The sequence below is a fragment of the Triturus cristatus genome, chromosome 1_2, assembly GCF_964204655.1.
Source record: "Triturus cristatus chromosome 1_2, aTriCri1.1, whole genome shotgun sequence".
In the NCBI taxonomy this organism is placed as follows: Eukaryota; Metazoa; Chordata; class Amphibia; order Caudata; family Salamandridae; genus Triturus; species Triturus cristatus.
Window position 1 is genome coordinate 275,660,225 of NC_140580.1, and position 23,698 is coordinate 275,683,922.

A 23,698-nucleotide genomic window follows, 5' to 3' on the forward strand; every position below is an offset into this window, starting at 1 on the left:
ACGACAAGAATTTAAGACATTGCATTTGATCTTTGAACATGAATTGATGGGAAAAACTGCAAACCTATTTTCTTGACTTTAAAGCATATCCATTGTCTGTTTACCTTTAGCCCATGTCATCTGCCATCGCCATGTTTTCCTGGAAGAACAAAAGCCAAGGTTTGAGTGATAGCGTAGCATTAGCTCTGATTAATCATTTAATCCTTATTTAATAACTTTTCTCCAGGGAACGATGAATGCATACATTTTTCTCATCAAGAAAAAGCCGAGATTGAAAGAACTTTGGCTCCTCTCTCAATTAAAGGTCCATATTACAGATGGTGCACTGGTGCGCAACATGCATGTGAGCCCGTTTTCTGCTCTCCCGGGGCACTGTTGTATTACAGAAGTGCCTGCAGATGCTTGTGGCGCCACTTCTGTATACTGATTGTGTTGGCACACACATGAGCCTAATAGAGTGTTCCCTCATTTGCATGGGGTAGTAGTACCATGCAAATGAGGGAAACACTTTGCCTCTGCACCTGCAGTGTATTGTGGACTCGGGCGCAGAGGTAAAGACAAGTCTGAAGGTGCCCTGACTATGCGCTACAGAAATGTGGCACATAGTGAGTGCATTCTTTAGAGAGCTGCAAATATCATGCTACAGGCTGCTGCGGTCATTTTTTGCACCCACTTATAGGGGTGTCTTTGTTCCCTCTTTGAAGTGCAGGCGAGTGCACTTGCCCCCTCTTCCCTTTCTGCTTCTTTGTCTTGTGATGCTCAAGAATAGGTCATTTTTGTCCCCAGTTTTTATAAATGTATGTCTGTTCACTAGCTGCCTTCAGTGATTCCTTAGGCTTCATTTTGTAGAAGTGGCCCTTACAGCTAATCACTATAGAAGGTCTTGCAAACAGCATTAATGTAAATAATGCATATTTCACAGTATTTAATTAAAATGACTTGAGTTGAAGGTCTTTACCACAGAAGATAGCTCCCAGTGGATCAGCTGAAAATGTGTTTTCATTGTTAAAGATATCTTTTACCACTTTTTTCCTCTCTTTTAGGTAGATTTTGTGGGGACAAAGTTCCTGATCCAATCCTTTCTACTGACAGCAGATTGTGGATTGAATTCCGGAGCAGCAGCAATGTCCTGGGAAAAGGTTTCTTTGCGGTTTATGAAGGTACCTATCCAAAACGCTTCATAAGATTGGAAAGCTATCATTTACTTTATTCAGTCAGTAAAAACTTTATTTCGGTCGTTGTGACCATGAAAGTATATTAACAATACAGTACATTTTGTTGGAATATAAAAAATATATAGAAAAGTATCCGGCCCACTTTATAAATACAAATACATCGCCTTTATATTTCCCAAAAACAAAAGGTCACAGTCACATGACAAAGTCCAATGGCCTCAATAAAGTGCATGTGGAAAAAATGTACATCACAAAGGCAATAGTTGGAAAGGGCAAGCACAAAGTAAGATGAATCAATAGTGGCATATACGAATACAATTAATTTAAAACAACATTAAAAATCCTTTACACTGATCGTGGAAAGGTGGGTCCAATAAAACTGTGTCGTAAGCCAACCTAATGACAAAAGTTACACATATTAAGAAATGTGAAAACATAGTTCATCTTAGAATTAAAAGCATAGAAACATTTAAACATTTAAATTGAAGCCCTTGACAATTAGAGACAGTAGACTTTGCTTATGACTAAGATAACAAATTTAAGAAGGTCCAGGGCCTACGCCACATTGAGATCAAGAATCGAGATACAGCAAAAACAAAGGACTTTCGGGTGTCAGACTTCAAAACTCTAAAAGCCTCTGCACAATGTACAAACCCTAGATTCCTGCACAGCTGGATAAGCCAGAGCTGTATTGCTGGCCTATAACCAGGACAGAAAAAGAAGACATGGAGCTCTAACTCTTCCTCCAAATTACAGGCTGGGCACCCTCGCAAGGCAGAATTTGACAATTTACAAGAACAAGCACGGAGTGGCAGGGTACCCAATCTGAACTGGACATATAATTTCTTTGCCAGGAATGGATGAATATCATCCAATAAGGGCTCTGTTATGTACTCCTCTTTCATTATCACAAATTGAGCTGTCAAATGTCCAAAGGATGAGCTCCCTTGGATGGCTGCTACTTTATTCATTCGAAAGGCATTTACCAGTTTGGAGCGTGGTATTGCAGGACACGTTTCCTCTGGATTACTCCAGAGGCTAGGTTTTCCCAGTACTACATTCTTCCTTTATATGTGCAAACCAGGGGATTTTTCCTACACCCGGAAAACTCAGAAGCTCTTTAAATTCCGACCCATAAACTTTCTGTCTAAAACCCTCTGGATACCCATGAGTGATTTCGACATTAAAAGGGTGTCATCCGCAAACATCATTGCTGGGATCTTTGAACCTGCCAATTTAGATTGTGGATTGAATTCCGGAGCAGCAGCAATGTCCTGGGAAAAGGTTTCTTTGCAGTTTATGAATGTACCTATCCAAAACTCTTCATAAGATTGGAAACTAAAAAAGAAGGCATGTCAAGACAACACAGATGTCTTATTAGTAAAAATGAATCAATGTCAGTATGATTATAGGCAAGTGCAATATTTCTAATTTACAAATGATGGTCCTTCACCCCTTTCTCACAAGCTAGGCACTCACCTTCACGTTGGGATAGGTACTAAATCCACCAAGCTCTGAACCTCAATGAAATGACCGATAAACAGGCATAAAAAAAATGAAAAGATGTTTGGACACGTCCAGAAAGCTCTGAAACTTAACAAAAACTTTTGAATATCAAGATAGAGAGACCGACTATATTCACATGTACCAGCTGTCTCACATTCCCCATATCAAGGGCTAATGTGCATGTGGTTCCCAACACTCCCACTCCCTTTCATCCTTTTGTGCCCTAGTTATGCTCAAATAAAACTTTTCACTTTTTGTGTGTAATGGTCTGACTGAGTGCCAAATTAAGGGCCTGATTTAGTTCTGGTGGACTGGTTGCTCCATCATAACTGTGACGGATATCCTGTTCGCAGAAATATAAATCCCACTATATCCTATGGGATTTATATTTCAGTGGACAGGATATCTGTCACCATTGTGACGGAGTGACCTATCTGTTGATATCTAAATCATACCCAAAGTCAAATAAAAGATGATCTGTTTTCATAAGACGAAAGATGCACAAAATATATTTAAAGCACTGCAACATGTATTTCCATGTAACATACTTGGCCGGGCTCGTCATATGGACATTCAGGCATCTTTCCTGTTATCTGCAGAGTATGAGCTGTGGCGTGATCTTATAATATGTTGTACACTACTGGTATAGCGTGTAGAACTTTGAGCCATGATTTTTCTGTTGTCATGGTGCTTCCCTCAGAACCCAGCAGCTTTGGCAGTTGCTACTGGCTGATGAGAGGACCACCACTTATTGGAGATCTGTTCTTTAATAAAGCAGTTAATCTGGAAAAAAGACATCTAAGCGAAGTCAATTACAACATAATTTGGCAACGATCGATCAGTCAAGCAGGTTCTAGTCTCTTCAAACATTGATATGGTCCTACGTGTCGAAATCTCTAAGTTAAATTCCAAATCACACAGTTTTTTAGTGGCTGTGGGTGTAAAGACTGCCATTGTGTGTGCCTAAGCGTTGATTTTCAAGGACTGTAATGGGCGGGCAGCTGCCATAGTCGGGCCCCCATTTTAAACACAGACTGCTCAACGCGCGCGAAGGCCGCTGAAAGTATGACTGACGAGAGGGGCTGGCTTGGCTGTGAGGTAATGAACAGCCGAGACAGAGAGAGGAGCATTCTGAGAGGCCCATGCAGGGTGGACAATGGCCTTAAAGTAAATCATCCGACAAATGGTTCACGTGATATGGCAATAAAATATTGAAAAGGAGTGTTTGGTAATAGAGCTCCCGGGCTTAACAAGAGTGGGATTGGGTCCTTAAACCAAAGTCACCTGTTTACGGCAGCGTAGGACACTTTGTGTCTCTCACTTCGGTGCAACAGATGTTCATTCACCATCTGGTCAAAAACAGGCAGAAGAAACCGCTGCTGGGAGCCGCTGGTGAGCACCGGTCCATTCAAAGGAGAAGAGTGACAGCCACGCCTAGTAACAGCCTTTGTGAGAGGAGCTAAGACACTTAAAGGGGTTGTGCAGAAATAAGAGCAGAGGTGTCCTCAAAATCAAAGACACACCCTACAATACTTATTTAACAAGGGTTGGAATTAAAGGAGAGGTGGCTACAGTGGAACAGTGCTGCATTTCTGTTAGTGGGGCATTAAAAAGTTCACAGTGATGTTTGAATGGCCACAAAGCAGCAAGACAATGTTTACACTGCCTCAAAGCATTGTTTTGAGCATTGTAATTGGTACCCCCATACAGCACATTCAACAGAAATATTTTGGCAGGGTTGAGGAGAATCTTGGGGGTTAAAGGGTGACATTAAGAATAGATGTCACTGCAGTTTATTGACCACAAAGTTTTTTAATCTGAACCAAGGATCCCATCCATTGAGTGAGATGAATGGGTAGAGTCATTGGACGTCTTTGATAATTATTTGGAGGCACTCTGCACAAGAATTCAGTTTCAGTAGAAAAAGAGCGATTCTACTTACCAGCCTGGGAAAGGTGGGTCAACATATATTAAAGAACCTTCCTGTTGCCATGGATAATCACAGGCAACCTATAGAGGTTGTGTGTATAGAAGCCAGAAAAGATTAGAAACAAGATTTGCTAAAGAGACCAATGTGGTGATGATAAGACATAAGTTTTACACTCAACCACAGAGAGTAGGAGAATCCATAGGTGAGTTCATCACTAGACTACGAGAACGTTCGCTTGTTATGTTATGTCAAAAAAATGTATAAAGTGCACGTACACCTAATTGGTTTCCTGGTGCTACTCTAAGAGGTACCAGAGCCCTGGGGACTTACTCATAGGCTTGTCTACATAGCCAAGTCTTGAGTAGCTTCCTGAAGCTCAAGAGGTCCGTGCAGGATCGGATTTCAAAGGTGAGGGAATTCAAGTATCTTTGAGCTAGAACAGCAAACCTAGTGCCACCCAGATGCTTCAGTTTGAAGGAGCGAGTTGACAGAAGGTGCTTGTGGGCCAAACTCAGGTTGCGTGTGGGTGAATGCCTTTGAATAAGGCTATCCATAAATTCAGGACTCGTTGCATTCAGGGATTTAAAGGTGAGACAGCATACTTTCAAGGCACATCGCAGTGTGATAGGGAGCCAGTGCAGCTTCCTCATGAGGGGGATGACATATTGTTGCCTAGGTTGCTGAAAAATCAGTCTCGCTGCCTGGTTCTGTCCCAGTTGCAGTCGTTTGGTTAAGTATAGTGGAATGCCAAAGTATAGGGAATTAACGTAATCAATATGGGACATAACCATGGCAAAAACCACCTAGGTCAGGACTTCCTGGGTGAGAAATCTTCTGATCTTTCTTATTTGCCTCAATTGAAAGAAGCAAGTTGATATCACTCATCCAATTTGGGATATCATGGTAAGATCGCAGTTTTTTGCTACCCCAAGACTCTTAGCTGGGGCAGATGGGGTGAGGGATAGGCCTAGTTCCCTTGGCCAAAAGTGTGGGCACCAAGGGTTATGATTACCCCATGTTAGGACTAGTTCAGTCTTGTCTGGATTGAGTTTTAAATGATTGCTGTTCATCCACCGACTAATGAACAGCATAGTGGCCTTAAAATCACGGACCGAATCGGGGGAGTTGCTGATGGAGAATATTAGTTGTAAGTCATCAGCGTAGTTGAATGTGCAGACCTTCCTCTCTTTCAAGACTCGATTCAGTGGGAGGAGATAAAGGTTAAACAGGAGAGGCGACAGTGAGGAGCCCTGTTGGACTCCACATGTAGTCCTCATCTTAGGAGCTGTAAACTGAGCGATGCAAACCGACTGGGAGCAGTTGTCCAGGAAGGAACTGATCCAATCGAGGGCTGATCCCTGGATCTCCGCATCTCTGACACGATCGATCAATATACCATGGTCAACCGTGTCAAAAGCTGCGGAGAGATCAAGCAGCACCAGGGCCTGCGGGGAGTCCCTGTCGGCCTCCTTCTGGAGAGTGTCCAATATGGGCAGTATGACGGCCTCTGTGGAATGTGCTGGGCGGAACCCTGCTTGATGGGGGTCGAGATATTCAGACTGTTCCAAAAAACCAGAGAGGCATATGGTCGCGTGAGCTTCCAAGACCTTGGCAAGGCATGGAAGCAGATAGATTGGCTGGTAATCTGTCAGGGTTTGAGGGTCAGCCTCTAATTTCTTCAGGAGGGGGACGACAATTGCCTCTTTGAAGGTTTCAGGAACAAGGCCCTGAGACAGAGACTCATTTAGAAGGGATAGAGCAGGTCCGGGGAAAATGGTAAATACTTCTTTTAAGATGCCGAGAGGGCAGCTGTCCCTGGTTGAGCCTGATTTTACTTTGGACAGCAGATCCAAGAATGTCTGGTTGCTCATTGTTGGCAATTGATTGAAAATGCAAGGGTTTTTAGGTGCAATGAAGCTAGCCTCTGGGTTGTGGCATGCAGGAATGCTGGCCTTAAATTTTGAGATCTTGTCAATGAAGAAGGTGTTCAGGGAGTTACATAGGGTTTGAGAGGGTGTGAGTTTTATCGTGACTCTGTCAGGATTGGATAGCTCTTTAACAGTTGAGAAGATTTCTTTGGACCTGTTAGTGGCAGTCAAAATTTTAGAGGAAATTTAAGCGGCTTTGGTGGTCAAAATAGCTTTTTTATAGTTTTTCATAGCATCTAAATAGGTCAGTTTGTCCTCAGATAGGTAATTGTGTCTCGACATCCTTTCAGATTGCCGAAGAGCCAGTTTTTGGGCTTTTAGGTCAGTGGAGAACCATCTCTGTGCTTCATGGTGTCGAGCAAGGTTAGTTTTCCTGAGAGGAGCATGTTTGTTGCTGGCTGCTAATAGCTAAGCAGTTACGTTTTCCTCGCTAAGGTTGATAGATGAGTAGGTGGGCAGGACTGTGTTGGCCAGTGTATTGAGGAATAGAGTAAAAGGGTTCAAAAGCTTTAAAAAGTCTTTCAAGTCATCCTGTAAGGCAGCGGCACAATCTCAGAGTGCCCGCTACCCGCACTGCAACCGACATTAAATGGCCAGTAGCAGCCTTGGCTCCATCCCCCTCCTCTGTGATTGGCTGCCCAGCTGGGCATCGCACCAGGAAGTAACTGGCGCCTGAGCTGATCCACAAGCGGAGTCACCGTTTAGCGGTGAGAAACACAACAAATTCAATACATGTAAAATTAATGCTTAAAAGGGTTAAAAAAGCTTTAAAAAGTCTTTCAAGTCATCCCATAAGGCAGCGGCACTATCTCAGAGCTTGCTTAAGTCTAGCTTTAGAGCAATGGCAGAAGAAATTATGCAAGACCAGTTGATTGTTTAATGCAGAAGTAGAAAAACACAGGTTTGTGGGCTGCCAAAGTTCCAACTATGAAGGTTGCTTTTGAGATTGCAAAAATAGTGGAGGAGTCAGAGTATTGTATCAAGGAAATGGATCATAGATACTGTAAAGTAAATGCCAAGAGTAAGAGTGAGACATCAACAGTGGGCAAGAGAGGGAGGAGGAGCTTCGCGCGCATCCAAGATGGTCGCGTGAGCACAGGGCTCCCCGGACCCTTGCCGCTCCTCGCAACTTATCCTGACATTATCCTGGATTTGTGGACGGATTCTGGAAGATGAACCTTGGCTGAATCCATAACTCTTCTCAGAACGAAAATCGGACCGGGGAGACCTGAAATACAGTGTCTTGCATTTTGGAGGCCCACCTGGAAGCTGTGCCCGGTGCTTTGATGAACCGTGGGGCCGGGGAGTAGTTGAACAACAACGGCATCGGAGCCTTGCCAATGACCGCGCCCCCACTTTCAGTTTCGCTTTTGCACTTCTGTATGTCCTGATCGAGGAGCTACTTGGCACGGCTGGGGCGTCCTCCGGCCTTGGTGCTGGACTGATTCGTGCCTTTTTCTCAACTCTCCCGAGCGGGCTCTCGGACAGTCAGTGTCTGATCTGCTGGTGCCCCTTTGCTACCGGTCCGGGCGGACCCCACCGGTGAGCATTGCCCAACATGGGGGGCAAGGGGGATCCCGAGAAACGGAAGATCAAGACGGCCCAGCGTGGAGGATCAGTCCAGAGTAACATCATGGATCGCTATACCCAGGGTAAAGGGACCCCCGGGCCGGCGAGTGCCGTCATGGAGGACTCCGGTGGGGGCCCGTCCGTCCCCACGGAATTGTCGCTGCAGGACGTTATGGGCGCCATCAACGGCATAAGGGAGACCATCGCCCAGCAGTACGAGGCTCTGGCCCGTAAAATTGACACGGTTGCCATTGATGTTACGTTAATCCGGGCGGATCTCTCTAAGACTAACGAGAGGGTTCAATCGCTGGACTTGAGGACATCCACTCCGGGTGTATCAGACCTCCAGGCAACTCTTGGCGATCTAAAGTCTGCAAACGACGCGATGTCCCGGCGGCTGGAGGATTTCGAAGGTCGGGCACGACGCAATAATATCCGTGTCATAGGTGTGCCGGAGACTTCCAACAATCGCCCGGTGGACCTTATGGTCGAGGATCTCATCCTCAATCATCTTGCTCCTTCGGGCCTGAGCAAGTTCTTCGCCGTGGAGCGTGCCCATCGTGTCCCGGGCGGTAGGCCTCGACCAGGCGCTCCCCCGAGGCCTATCATTGCAAAACTTTTTCATTACAGAGACCGGGATGCGATCCTGCAGGCCTCGAGGGTGCACGGCCCAGTTAAATATGAGAATCCCTCCGTCAACCTCTTCCCGGACTTCACCCAACTCGTTCAGAAACAGAGAATGAGCTTTCAGGGGGTGAAGCGCCGTCTTCGAGATCTGGACATCAAATACTCTATGCTTTTCCCTGCCAGGCTTCGTGTGGAATATGAAGATCGGACTCTCTTTTTTGAACGCCCCGACACAGTGAGTGACTGGTTGGATTCCCTGCCGGAACCGGGAGACTGAACTGGGCGTACTGGCGGTGCTGAGGGCAGTGGGCCTCTGCAGGAATGATTCTTGGTCCTCCACTTTGACATTTCCTTCTGTGCTCAGCCAGGTTCTACTTCAACTGTATATTTTGTCTATTAATGTTTCGTCTGGGTGCGGGCGGGGACGGGTCCCTTTCCTCCTCTAGGGTCTTTTTGTAGCATGGGATTGTTAGGGCGACAGGCACACTGCAAGTTGGGGGGGCTGTATAGTCCGCAGGGGTGCAGGGTGGGGGGGGCATTGGTGTGGGGGTGGGAGGGAGGCAGTGGTGGTTGGGTTGTGTGTTTTTTCTTTTCAAGGCGGTGTGTTTGTTCCCTTTCAGTTTCAGGTGTCTGGCTGCGTGCCCGGGGACTCCAGCTTCTTGTGTTGGGATGGGGGGGGACGGGTTGAAACTGATGTCTTGGAACGTCAATGGATTGGTGGACCGTATCAAACGTGGGGTTGTGTTGTAATATTTGCGTCGATTGGCCCCTGATGTGGTATTTCTTCAAGAGACGCACTTGGTGGGAAATGTATGTCATGCTATGAACAGGGGGGGCTACCGACTGGTCGCACACTCTGGCTTCACCACTGGCTCCAGAGGGGTGGGCATCCTGCTGCGCTCTTCCCTCCCGCTTGAGATTGACAAAGTTACTCTTGATGATAGAGGGCGCTACGCGTCTTTGACTGGACGGTGGGAGGGGCAAACTCTTTCATTGGTTTCGGTCTATGTTCCCCCGGGCCTCCAGTCCTCCACTTTCTCTGACGTGGGTCGTATGTTACTTGAACTTCCTGATAGTCTCCTGCTTGTGGGTGGGGATTTTAATTCCGTGATTTCTGGCGAGTTAGATCGTTACCCTCCCAGGGCCCTCTCTGCCGCCCAGGCGTGGCTCGGCGGGTTCTTGGACACTTTCGGTCTGGTGGACTGCTGGAGGTTGATACATCCGACACAGAGTCAGTACACATTCCACTCCGGGGCCCACGGGAGTCTCTCCAGACTAGATTATTTCCTTATGCCCGCGGCCCAGACCACCCGGGTCCGGGAGGTTAAGCACCTGGCCCGGGGCATTTCCGATCATTCCCCATTGTGGCTCCTCTTCGATACCGGGATGCGATCCGCCGGGCGGATCGCCCCCATTAACCCCTGGTACTTGCGTGACCCCAAGATTCGCAAGGGTCTCATTAAGTCGCTTGATCAGTATTTTCTGGAGAATGAGGGGTCCGTCTTGTCCTCAGTGTCCCTGTGGGAGGCCTTCAAAACGGTCCTCCGAGGACACGCCCTATCCCTGATCGTGGAGGCCAAGAAAGCTAAGAACGGGGAGGTGGTTGCGTTGGAGGCTGAGATATCGGGGTTGGAGGCTGCCTTAGAGACGGGTGTCACTCAGGACGGGCTCCACGCCCTCAGCCTGAAGCAGTTCGAATATAAGTCCCTTGTTACGGATGCTGCTCGGACAATGTATAGGGAACAGCAGGGTAGACTGTGTGATGCTGGGGATAAGGCGGGTAAATTGATTGCTTGGCTGGATAAGAAGGAGAGAGTGAATCGAGTGGTCCCCGTGCTTCAGACGTCGGAGGGAGTAAGTGTGACTGACCCTGGTGAGATTGTGGAGTGTTTTGCGGACTACTTCTGTGCTGTGTACTCCCCGGTGTCTGCTAGAGATGAGGCTGACACTCGTCACTTGTTGAAGGATATTGCTTTGCCCTGCTTGTCGGTGGAGGAGTGTGAGCAGATGGATGCCCCACTTTCGGTCGACGAGATTGCAACCGCGATTCGTTCACTTCGCTCAGGCAGGGCTATGGGCCCCAACGGACTCCCGATTGAACTCTATAAACTGCAACCGGATAAACTTGCGCCATTTCTCCGTCGTATGTTCTCGGAGTCGCTTGAACTCGGCTCTCTCCCTGATGACCAGCGTCTGGCCACTATAGTCGTGATTCCCAAGGACGGTAAGCCTCGGGACCGTTGCGCCTCGTACAGGCCTATTTCTCTGCTGAACGCAGAGCCGAAAATCCTTGCCAAGGTTCTTGCGAACCGCCTGCTTACTGTTATTTGCGATCTGGTGCATCCGGACCAATCCGGTTTTATCCCACACCGGAATACGGCCCTTAACTTGCGGCGCCTACACGGCGTACTTGCAAGGGCGGAATATCTTTCAGAGCCGGCCATCTTGGTTTCCTTGGACGCCACGATGGCCTTCGATACGATAGAATGGCCGTATCTTTGGGCCGCCCTGGCAAAGTTTGGCTTCGGGGCGGGATTTATTAGTTGGGTTAAACTCTTATACGCTGCCCCGCTGGCACAGGTGGTCGTTAATGGGAGGGTTTCCCGGCCTTTTTTTCTTGGGAGGGGCACTAGGCAGGGGTGTCCGTTGTCTCCCCTGCTCTTCGCGTTGGCTTTGGAACCGCTCGCTGCTTGGCTTCGTTGGGAACCGTCGATAAGAGGGATCCAGTGGGCCCCTGGCTTCGAGGATCGTGTTTCGTTGTACGCGGACGACATTCTCTTGTACCTCACCTCACCACGTAAGTCACTCAATGTGCTCTTTGACATCCTCACTTCCTTCGGCAAGAACTCTGGTTTGATCATTAACTGGTCCAAATCTTGTGTCTATGCTATATCCGGTGGCTTTCCTCTCTTGCCTTCTCGTTTTCCTATTAAGGCGTCCAGCTCCGGCTTTACGTACCTGGGGGTGTACGTCTCATTGGATCCTGCTGTCCGCTACGAGCATAATCTCCTCTCTCCACTTCGGAGATTGAGGTTAGACGTGGCCCGTTGGCGTAAGCTTCCCTTGTCTCCCCTCGGTCGTGCGGCACTTTTTAAAATGATGTCTCTTCCCCGATTCCTTTACGCGCTTCAGAACTCCTTTGATATTATTCCGGCGGCCTACTTCCGGGAAGTGGAGAGCTTGCAAAGGAGACTTGTTTGGGGCGGTCGTGCACGTATTGCTCTTGCAAAACTGACTCTCCCCTGGTACGACGGGGGCATCGCGCTCCCGGAAATCAGGAGGTACTATTGGGCTTCCCAGCTATCTGCTATTAACCATGCAACGTGCGCACCTGGTCCGAATCCGGCTTTCGAAATGGATAGATTTGTGTTGCCTGGCGGCAACTTTAACAAAGCGCTTTACTCTCGATCGGCTGGGAGGACCTTAACCGGTCCCACTAAGATTGCAGTACGCTTGTGGAAGGCTGCGAATGTGGCCATGGGCTGGAATGATCGCTTGACGGGCGCGACCCCCTTGTTTGCGTCTGAAAGATTGGGAAGCCTCTGGACGACGAAGGGATTCGAGCGTTGGGACACGATTGGCATCAGCAGAGTAGGTGACCTTTGGCTGAAGGGTGCGGTTAAATCCTTCGTTGCGCTGCAGAGTGAGTACGAATTGAGTGAGAGGGAGTTCTTTCGGTACGTTCAGGTTCGGCACGCTTTGCTCTCGGCCATCGGGGCGGGGACTACAGTCCTTGTGTCTTCGCCACTCGAGGACCGCATACTCGACGGTCACTTGCCCGACAGTACTATTTCCCTTATCTATAAAAAACTAATAAACATTCGGGCGGATCTCCTCGTGCGTCTGCGGGAGGCGTGGGTCGGGGATGGGGGTGGAACTGGACGACGAGGACTGGCAGTCTGCACTGTCCTCCCCTAAGGAGGTGGCCATACCCGCGCGTCTCTGTCTTGTCCAGCTTAAAATTCTCCACCGTGTCTACGTGACGGGCCCTCGTTTAGTTCTGATGGGTTTCTCTGAAGACAGGCTCTGTAGGCGCGGCTGTGGGCTCAGCGCCACTTTTCTCCATGTTCTCTGGGAGTGCCGTGAGGTGGCGGAGTATTGGCGCCGGGTGCATGCTGTCATGGAATGTGTCACTGGAGTCGCCCTGTTGCCTGAGGTTCGCCGATGTTTGCTTAACGTGTGGGAGCCTAACGACTATAATGCGGCTCAGACTCGGTGGGCGGCCCTTGGGAACATGGTTGCTAAGAGGGACATCGCACAGCTTTGGGGTTCCCGGCGGCCTCCCACCGTGTCAGTATGGAAGGATAACATGGATTGGTGCATGTGCAGAGAGAGTGTATGTGGCTCGGGGTAAGCCAGGGGCGTGGGGTAGAGTTTGGGGCCAGTGGAACGCGTACCGAGGGAACATCTGCACACCCCCCCTCGTGGACTCATCTGATGCTGCCTTGTCCCCCTGATCCTGAGGTTCCAGGACTTTTACATTTCACCTGTAGATGGTTGTGGCTCTCCCGTCGCCCCCACCTCCCCCTTGATCATCCTCATTGACCACCCGAGGGTGGAGTTGGTACTGTGTGGTCCCCCGGCAGTGGTTAGACGCCCCCTTTTCGATGGTTTCCGCCTTGTTTTTTGGTGTTATTTTATTTTTCCTTTTTTGTTTGTATTTCTAAAATTTCTGTATCCTGATAACTCCTGAGGTGCACTCAGTACTTTGTCAATTCGGCTGAGCCCCAGGGGGCCCATTGCTTCCTTGATGTTGTTGAACATGTATATATTAGCGGCCAGCCCTGGGGGTTGTAGGCCCATGTTTGTATTGAGTTTTTATGTGCAATAAAGGTTTTGGGAAAGAAAAGAAAAAAAAAAAACAGTGGGCAAGAGGATGAGGAAATCCAAATGGAACTCAACGGGTAGAAAGAATATTCCTGGAAATAAAAACTTTGCTAACAAATCTGGGGACAGAATGTGTAGCAAGTGTGGGAGTAACTACCATACCTCTGACTCAAAACATTGTTGGGCTATTGGGAAGGAGTGTAGATGTGGCTGCAAAGGGCATTTTGCCAGGATCTGTAGGAAGGTTAGTAAAGGCAAGGTAGGTGTGTTGTCAGAGGATAATAACTTTAGGCCAGATAGAGGGCTATTTGCTGGTACATCAGATGAGGTTGACATATGCACAGGAGGAATGTTGTATACTGGGAAGTCAGACAGTGAGGACAGAAGGAGGAATATGCCCAAGGCATAATTCGCCATTAGGGGCAAGAAATTAGAGCTGATGGTGATTATGGGTCATTAATGCAATTTTACGGAAATGTTTGCTGCAGAAAGAGTGTCCAAATGTAAGATTATTACCAACAGATATCAATCTTGGATGATAACAAGGGGAACAAATAGATATTTTATGGTATATGTATACAGGCATTAATTTAAAAAACTGGCTTGTTAAAGGCAAAGTCTATGTAGCTGAGTCAGGGCCACCCATATTGGGCTGGTACTATCAGTATGACCTTCACATTAGAATTGATCCTCATGCAGCAGTACAGCTAAAGGACGTTGACAAGTTAACAGTGGAAGATATACTGGAAGGTGCAAAGGTGGTGTTCAGAGAGGAGCTAGGGCACTTAAATAGCTATGTGCATAAAATAAAATTTAAACAAGGAGCCATGCCAATTCAGCATAAGGTTAGGAGGGTGCCGATAATGGTGAGAGATGAAGTGAAGAAAATGTTGGGCGAAATGTTGGGCAATAAAATAACAGAAACTGTTGAAACATCTGGTTGGATCTCTCCAGTGGTTATTACTGAGAAAGCTGTAGGTAAATTGTGCTTTTGTATAGACTTAAGGAGCCTTAAGCAGAACATTGTTTCAGATACTTTTCCAAATTGGACCTGTGGCATTTGTACCACCAAATCGTCAACTATTTCTAAGATGACATTTTGGTGTTTGGAGATAGTGTAAGCAGTCACAACACATAGCTGCCAAGGTTTCAGATTGCTATGTGTGACATTTTCATATTTTCAGTGTAATTATGAGCGACATTTCAACGACTGTGAGTGACTCTTTTGCACAAGCAAAATCAAGCAATGAAGACGAGGGAAACATGTAAACATCAGAAATGACACTCATTTGACCAATGAGAAACTCTAGGAAGATCTTAAAACTGCTGCAAAGCACCACAAATGGAAGGGCACTTAGGAAGTAAAGGGTCGGCAAGGGTCATGATGAATGGGAAAGAAGCATTCGACCTCCCCGGTGAAAAAAGACTGAGCAGCATGGACAATGCACATGATCTACAGTGCCTGCTTCTAAGCACTAACATGAGACACAAAAGAAAGACCATAGTCTGAGAAGTGTAAAGTGACCCTAAAAGACCTGTTTTTAGAGGTGCATTTTTTACAAATATATTATGCAGTTGGTGGGACTTGGATAAGAAGTGCCCAAATGGGGCACTCCTCGTCATAAAACATGATATAATCAAGGATTAGTGGTGAATCTACTGCACTCATGTATGTGACTAACATGCATATTTTTAAAGTATATTTTGTGAACCGTGCCTCTGCTGCATAATACGGAAATGGGACATTTCTTGTTAAAAACTTGTTTGCAGTAACAGATTAGGGTTGGCACATATGTCACGCTCCTGATTTGAAATCACAAGGAAATAGCCCTGTAAATTTCAAATCTTGTTGCACATACTTGCTTGCTTCAATGCTGGCCCCTGGCATCCCTGTCTAAATCGTCCTCAACCGTCCTGGATGATGAACGCAATGTGAAGGACTATGCTTTTTTAAAACGGCGGGTCAATTATCATTATTGGTTAATTGTATTCCAGTGCGCTCTGGAGCCTTTTCATTAGAGTGAGTTAACTTAAGAAAAATACCTGAATGTTCCCTCTTTTAAACCAACTATGTGAATGTGAGTCTATGAGTCTTAATGGCAGACATAGAAGTGTTATGCTTTTCAGGGTTTTTAATATTCGTTTAATATATATGGTCACAAGGGTGAAGGCCATTCAAATAAAATAAAGTGGTAGCTTATTAAACTTAATGGTCAATTGTGTGCTCTTCGCATGGTGCTATATGGCACTAGTGTAGGCAAAAACACTCATCAGTCAAAAGTATTTCTTCAGCTTTGCTGAGGAGTCGCTATAAATGCATTACCATGTATTTCAGCACGTTGATGCGAACCACCAGACTGAAATGCGTTAGTCTAACGCGTGATGCGTGTTACTTGGCACGGCTGACACAAAGCTTTGAAGGAGACTTTAGCCAGACTGGCCGAGTCTTGGTTAACACTGCGCAGAGAGAAATGTACTTCCCTAGTCACAGAGGTGGAATATTTAGGACACAAGTTATCCCTTCAAGGAGTGAAACCAAAATAAGATTTAATTGCATCAATAAGATTAGCACCAGTTCCCCACAATAAGGACTAATTACTATTGTTTCTTGGTTTAATCAAGTATTTCTCGAAATCTGTAAAAAAGGCTTTGCCAGCAAACAGAACATTTGAAAGTGCTTATGAGGAAAGGTGCAAGTTTTGCTTGGGGAACGGATCCATAAAAGTGTTTTGAAAATAAATAGGAAGAAATATGTGGTGCGAGTATTCTTGTGCCTTTTGACATCAATGGAAGCACCATTGTAACAGAGAATACCAGTGACACTGGCATTGGTGCAATGTTGCTGCAAAAGGTGGGATCTTCGGAAAAAATTGTGGCTTTTGCGTCACGTTCCTTGACTGCAGTTGAGCGTCATTACTCTGTTATAAAGAAAGAGACCTTGGCAGCAGCTTCGGGGGTAGAATATTTTGAATACGCATGTGTGGGGACACAAGGTTATTCTTCGCATCCACCACAAGCCATTGTTAAAGATTTAGTCTCTAGGTGGGGCAAAAAATGGGTCTGCAAGGCTTGCGCAGTTAACTACTAGGTTGCAAGAATACAACTTCATTGTTGACAATATACCTGGTTGGCAGAATGTACAAGCAGACTGCTTGTCAGAGTTACCCTTGTTTTGGAAGAGTGTGGATGAGGTAGGCGTGACTAAGTGTGCAAGGAAAGGGACAGTGGCCACAGTGGTGTAGCAAGGTCAGGTGGTACCCGGTGAGGAAAATTTCTTGTCAACCGCGGCTTGACAAAATGTTAAAAATATGTGTTTAAAACATATTTTTGCCATTGTGTCACCCCCCCCCCCCCCCCCCCAGTGATGACACTTGTCATCCATCCCCCGGCTTGGCAAAATGGCAAAAATATGTTTATAACACATATTTTTGCTATTGTTTCACCCCCCCCCCCCCCCCCCCCCCTCAGTAATGACACTTGTCATCCCCCGGCTTGGCAAAATGGCAAAAATATGTTTAAAACACATGTTTTTTTGCTATTTTTTAACCCCCCCTCAGTGATGATACCCAGGGTGGCCCGCACCCACCGCACCCCCCTTCCTACGCCACTGAGTGGCCAGTGTGGAGGATTTTGTATTGTGGAGTCTGGGGGAAGTTGGTAAATCAGAATGGTCTTGTGCCATGGAGAGTGCTGAAGTTTTGAAGGCAATTCCAAATCTGATACTTAACCCGTTAAGTGTGCCCGTCTATTGGCCAATGCGGCCCCACCCACTCAATGGAACGCCCCGCACCGCGGCGGAATTTGTGCCGCGGTAAAGGGGTCAAAGGTGGTAGAAGAGAGAGCACCTTACTCAATGCATTGGGGCCCTTCAATAAAATCTGAGATGAACTGTCAACAGTGGCCAACCAAATAATTATGCTTGGTGACAAGATGGATAGTGATGTGGTATAATGGGTTGAAAGATGTGTTGAATGCAGTGAGTACGAGAAGAGATTAAAAGTCGGTGATCAAGTTGTACCGAACAGTATCCACGATCCTAGCTCAGTGTGGCATAGTGTGTACCTTGACTTTATTGGTTCCATGGCCAGTGTTAATCATATATAGTATCGTCTAATGGATGCTCATTCCAGATGGTTGATCGTGCAATTGCTACCTGAGATCACTGTGAAAGTCATGATACGGATATTCAGTGAGATTTTCAGAGAAGAAGGCTACCCTGCCATAAGTATAGCGCATAATGGACCTCAGTTGACTTCTTTTAAGATGAGAGAATTTTTGAATTCTGTGGAATTAAACATTAACGCTCAAGCTTTATAATACCCAAGCTAATGGGACTGTGGAGCGAGCCACCCACTCGGTTAAAGGAGCAATAGAGTTGGCATTGGCCAAAACATTGGACATATAGGAGATAATTTCTGATATGGTGTGAGCAAACCGGACCATGGAGAATGGTACCATCAGTATGGTGCCCTTTTGTGCCATGAGAGGGAGGAAAGCCACAACCAAATTGATACCCATTTGGATAAGGGAATTGGTTGGTTGGAAATGTGAGAGAGTTAGGAATGAGATTGATTTTCCCTGTTAGCCTGGTGAGATAAAGGATAAATTAGCTATCAACTAAGGTGATTGAGTCAAAGTGAGGTCAGGCGTATTAAGGGTGAATTTAACAAGTTCTGTGGCCCTTTTCAAGTCAAGGAAGTACATTAGTGGCATGCTGTGTTGACTAATGGAGAGAGATGGAATCTCCGAAGGGTGGCAAAATATTGTTCTGCTAACAATTCACCGAAGAGGAGAGAGGAGGGCACCGTGTGTAGCAGTTAGCGCAGGATCGCCAATTGTTGGGCGAATCATATGTGAATGGTGAAATGAGAGTTGCAGGGCTACGAGGTGATAATTTAGGGAGTAACCACGTTTTCTGTGAAAATGCCTCGGATACACCATGTTCTCAGAGACCTCTGCGAGTTAGGAGGCCTCCTAGTTACTTGCAGGATTTTGTGGTTGTGTAGTCTTTTTACTTCATGTTTGCATTCTATAACGTGCAGAATGCGAGTGCCTTTGAGTCCTATTATAAGAGATTTTGTAGCTCATCAATATATGTTTATAGATGCAGTGGTTCATTATAGAGAATATGTGATTGTATTAACATCTTTAGTTTAATCCATGATTTGAACTTTTACTTATGTTTTTCCATGTTTGGTTCCATCTTATGCCAAAGTTTAAACATATAAACAATTTGCTTTTCCTTTACGTTTGAAGAAAGGGAGATGTGTTGTGATCTTGTAATATGTTGTACACTGCTGGTATAGCGTTTAGAACTTTGAACTATGGATGTTCTATTGTCATGGTGCTTCCCACAGAACCCAGCAGCTTTGGCAGTTGCCGCTGGCTGATGAGAGGAGCTCAACGTATTGAAGAGCTGTACTTTAATAAAGCACTTCATCTGGAAAGAAAATGTCTAAGCGAAGTAAATTGCAAAAGGCTGCTTTTAGGGCAAGATGGGCTGCCTGAATCCAGCCCTAAAAGCGCTATGACTCCATCCACAAGCCCTGACTACTGTCTATATACTAGTGAGAAGCCCGCCTGCTCCCATGACTTTAAAAAGCACCCATCACATGTACCTTGTTTTTTGGAGCAGAACTACAAATGATCTCTACAAGTTGCATGTACTTGTATATAGAATGTTTCATGTGTGGGTAGTCTAAGTAGATGCTGTGTCCAGGTTACCTACTCAGCCTTATAGCAGGTAGGAGCAAAGCAGAGAAATAAAAGAGCATGAGCTGCCGCCTCTCTCTGCAACGGGATACTCAGCAGCTGTCAGTCAGTCAAATGTCTGCTAACAGTTGTAACACTTGTAGCCCCCAAGAATGTTACAGCTTATATAAGAATAATATTAGATCTACTTTCAAGATGATGGAAAGTAATGACTCCCTAAGTACTCTTTTTAAGTAGGGGGGGATTCACAAACCACATCTGTGACCAACAGTTTCATTTAGTGACAGCTCTGTGAGGCATTTGGGCACACACACAGTAAATAATTAAAAAAATAAGGTACAATAGACTTAGGGAGCAGGCAATACCTCTCATCCATTGATGCTTTGTCCAAAGTCATGAGATTCTCTGGTAGACAGGCTGACTCTATATGAAACTGAACAGAATTGTACAGCCTTGTGTGCAATGGTTGGAATCCTGTTGTAGAGCGGTTCATGAGGTGTAAACGCTATGACATGGGAAAGGTGCAGGGCAAAACTTGGTAAGTCTTGTCTTCTATGAACTGATACAGGAACCAATCCTTTGATTCTATTACCACATTTCTCCACACTTTTGATTATGAGCCACTATCAACGAGTAGAATCAAATACTCATTGTTTAACTCTGCAATTGCTTGGGCATAAAGGTTCCCACACTTTAATGAGTGTCCACTTTACAGTCTGACTTCCTCTGTTATTCTTGGACTTTCAGGTTTCCCAGCCTTACAGGGGTGATGAGCAATGAGCGCCACATCAGACATTTGAAGAAATCAGTGGGCAAGTGGTCACAAGGTTATGTCAGATAGTTCACTCCATCCGTCCTAGGCAGTGAAGGTAATTCCAAAAAGAATGCTTGACACAAAGGAGAACAGTGTGTAATTTCTTTCTCTTGCATATGAAATCAGGAAACATTCCCAGAAACAATTCAAGTTGGCACTAATCAGATGTCAAATTGTGAAAACCTGTGTTTCTATGAATGCAGTTTCTACTTTCCAACTTTAAAGTGCACCAACAGAAATATATCCATAAAATAAGGTATGGTAATTTTTTACTTACAAATGATCTGAACAAAGTGTGACAATTGTTTTAAAACCCCTAAAATATTTAGCCGACTTTCTCTAAATTTCAAGATGATAGAGGCATTTGATGAGGAACAAGACCTTTGGCTGTCTTTCTTTCCTTCCCTCGCTTTCAAAGGGAGACTTGGCATTGTGTCAAAGCAGAAAATAACATGGCTGCTCAAGTGCCAATGAAAATAAAGAATCTACATCTGGGTGATTAAAGTAATAGGCCATCTTTTCCATGGCAAAGGTGAGACATTCCACTAGAATCTTTATAAGGAAGTCCTTTAACACACTGTTTCAATTTAAATCAAACCTACACCCAGCAGTGCATATTAGATTTGGATGTGTCAACGTTATATTTTTCAGCGTTGGTAAAAGAAAATATTACTTCTAAGCAAGATCTTGTAAAAAGAATTCTGTCTATGTTTGTTCGAAAGCTGTGGATATTTTCGTTCTGATCAAAATTTTGACTAAAATCTTTGTTATATATACAACTTCCTTGGATTTTATTAATGTGGGGCCTATAGTCTTCTCTGTGGTAACTGATGGCATGCTCCAGTCACGAGACAGACAAATGTTCACAAGGAAGAAATTGCATTTTTCCTTCATGTGCACAACGCTGTTATCTGCAAAACTCCATTTCATTAACATAATTCATCACTGCCTAGGTGCACTGAACCTACATTAGATCATCCACAAACCCACACACATGGCTGGACACATCCTAGGTGTCATTTCTGCAAATACAGAACTCGTTACCTTTCAAACTATTACTCCAGTTTCATGGTCAGACCTCCATCTGCTTGCTTTCCAACATAAAATGAAACAAAGCAATACACCTAATACCACCACCTTATATGCATCCACCTATCGACCGTGGAACAAACTCAATTTTCAATTGACAACAAATAACATCCAATACAGATATAGGCACAATAAATTCAGTTAAGAAAACTATGAGTGGCTACAGGAAGCTTTTGATATCCTAATACCACTAAGAGCAAACAAAAGAGGACAATAGAAAAATGGTACCTTGGAGAAATACAGAGCTAAAAGATAAAACAGCAAATTAGGAGCTGCAACACACCTGGTTCAGAACAAACATCAATCAAGACAAACTTTAACAACAAAACTTAATAAATTATACAAGTCAGCAATCATAAATCTCAATAAAATACTATTCAGACAGAATTTAAAATGCTAAATGTGCAAATAAAGAATTCTGTAAAATTCACACTGAATTTCGTAAACCAAATTGCCTAGAAGGAACTCATACCTTTATCAAGACAAACTGGCAAATAATTACACACCGAAGCAGACACGTTGGACTCCTATTTAAAACAAAGGAAAACAACCAGCACTTACCCTTTTCCAAACAAACTGCTCAAAGAGTAAGCTAACCCAGCTTCTTCATTCCTTCAAAAAATTAGCACACAATGGAGTTATGGATCTAGTCAAAGGAAGCAGTCCACCACAAACCTTCAAGAAAATTCTTCTAACTACATCTGCTGCCTCACCCGTAAGAAGAATTATCAACAATTCCTTAACTACAGGAATATTTCCAGAAGACCTAAAAAGTCATATATGCCTTCGTTACTAAAGAAAACAAACCTGGACCCTTTTAACCCCGACAACTACAGACCAATTACAAATGGATCTTTCCTGGGCAAACTGATAGAAAGGGCAGCGTTTGTCCAGATGTCACAATTCATTGAAGATAATTCCATACGTTCAGACTCCCAAACAGGATTCCGTCAAGGAAGAGGCACAGCACCGACCCTCATTGTCATCTGGGATGACCTTAAGAACACAGTTGACCAAAACGGGTTGCTGCACTACTTCTCATGGCCCTCTTAGCTACTTTTGACACAGTTGACCATGACACTCTAATACAAAGGCCCTAAGAAGCTGGCATAGAGGGGACTGCTCAACTATATTACATCCTACCTTCAATACAGAACAAATGTCATCCATACCCCCCCTTTCTCATCCAAACCGCACTTCACAAAAGCAGGGGTCTCTCAAGGCTCTTTCATTTCACCCATGCTTTTCAACATCTACATGAAATTATTACAGGCACTGATCAATTAATTTCACCTCACATACTCCTTAAACTGAAAAGCTCCAAAAACATCGGAAACTCATACAGTTTCAGTTGCCTCAGAGCCATTAAGCAGTGGATGGCATGGAGCCATCTCAAAGTGAATGCTTTCAAAATGGAAATACTCACATGTGGCGAATGGAAAAATTATGTCCCACTTGCCGCCTCGCCCGACGATCTGGGAACACCGCCTTAAGTATCTAAGAAGTAGGAAACCTCGGAATTACCATGGACGCCAAGCTATCAATGAATGCCAAAGTGGAAAAACTAGCAAGCTCAAGCTTCATTACTTTAAAAACTCTGCAACTCATCTTCCCCCACCTGGGAGTTTCACAGAAATTCCAGGCTACTATCTTTCTTGTACTGTATAAATTCGAATACGCCAAATGCCTCTACCACAGATTATCTTTAACAACTATGAAAAGACTACAATTGATTCAGAACTCTACTGCCAGACTACTGCTACATGTAAAGCGACAAGCCCACATCTCCCCTGCCATGAAGGCCCTACATTGGTTACTGGTTGCCAGAAGATCCACATTCAAGCTGCTTTGTATCACCCACAAAGCAATACATGGACCAGGGCCGCTCTTCATCCGGAATAAAACCACTAAATACATTCAACAAAGGAACCTCCACTCTAGATTGGCACCTCACCTCAAAATCCCACCATGCAAGAAAAAAACCATAGGTGTCACATCCTTCTCTGTTCAAAGAGACAAACTATGGAACTCTTTACCCCCAAGCATAAGATCCACAGATAACTTTCTTTTCTGCAGTAGCCTACTCAAGAGTTGGCCCTTCTCTACATAACCACCATACTCAAACATATATGTACAGCATACCCCTGTGTATAGAAGCATTTATTTGGATTGTATGGATTATATGTATGTATCTAGATATGTGTGTTCCTTTGAATAAATGTGTATAATAATTATGTGTATAAATATATAGATATTCGTTAGGTCTGCTTAACAAATGCACATATTACCTATGCTTAACAAATGTACAAATTACCTATGGTTATGTTATTCTATGTTTAACCTGTATATAGGTCTCTGCGTAAATAAGTAAATTTTTAACATAACTATTTATCAACAATTGCTTTACTATTAAATTATTAAAATGGAAAAAAACAACTTAAATCTAGATGTATTACCTTTCTTCTACATAGAACCATGCATCTTATGTGTCTTTATATTTATTACTTTACTCCTAATTCAG

The 23,698-nt window shown here is 44.9% G+C and overlaps 1 protein-coding gene across 1 annotated transcript in view; it reads left to right on the forward strand.

The window, feature by feature from the left end:
- TLL2 (tolloid like 2) overlaps positions 1 to 23,698 on the forward strand; it is a 2,438,103-nt gene that overhangs the window by 1,602,729 nt on the left and 811,676 nt on the right. The window contains exon 11 of the mRNA XM_085603672.1: positions 1,044 to 1,160. Within this exon, the coding sequence (XP_085459798.1) occupies positions 1,044 to 1,160 (117 nt within the window). The remainder of the gene's footprint in view (positions 1 to 1,043; positions 1,161 to 23,698) is intronic.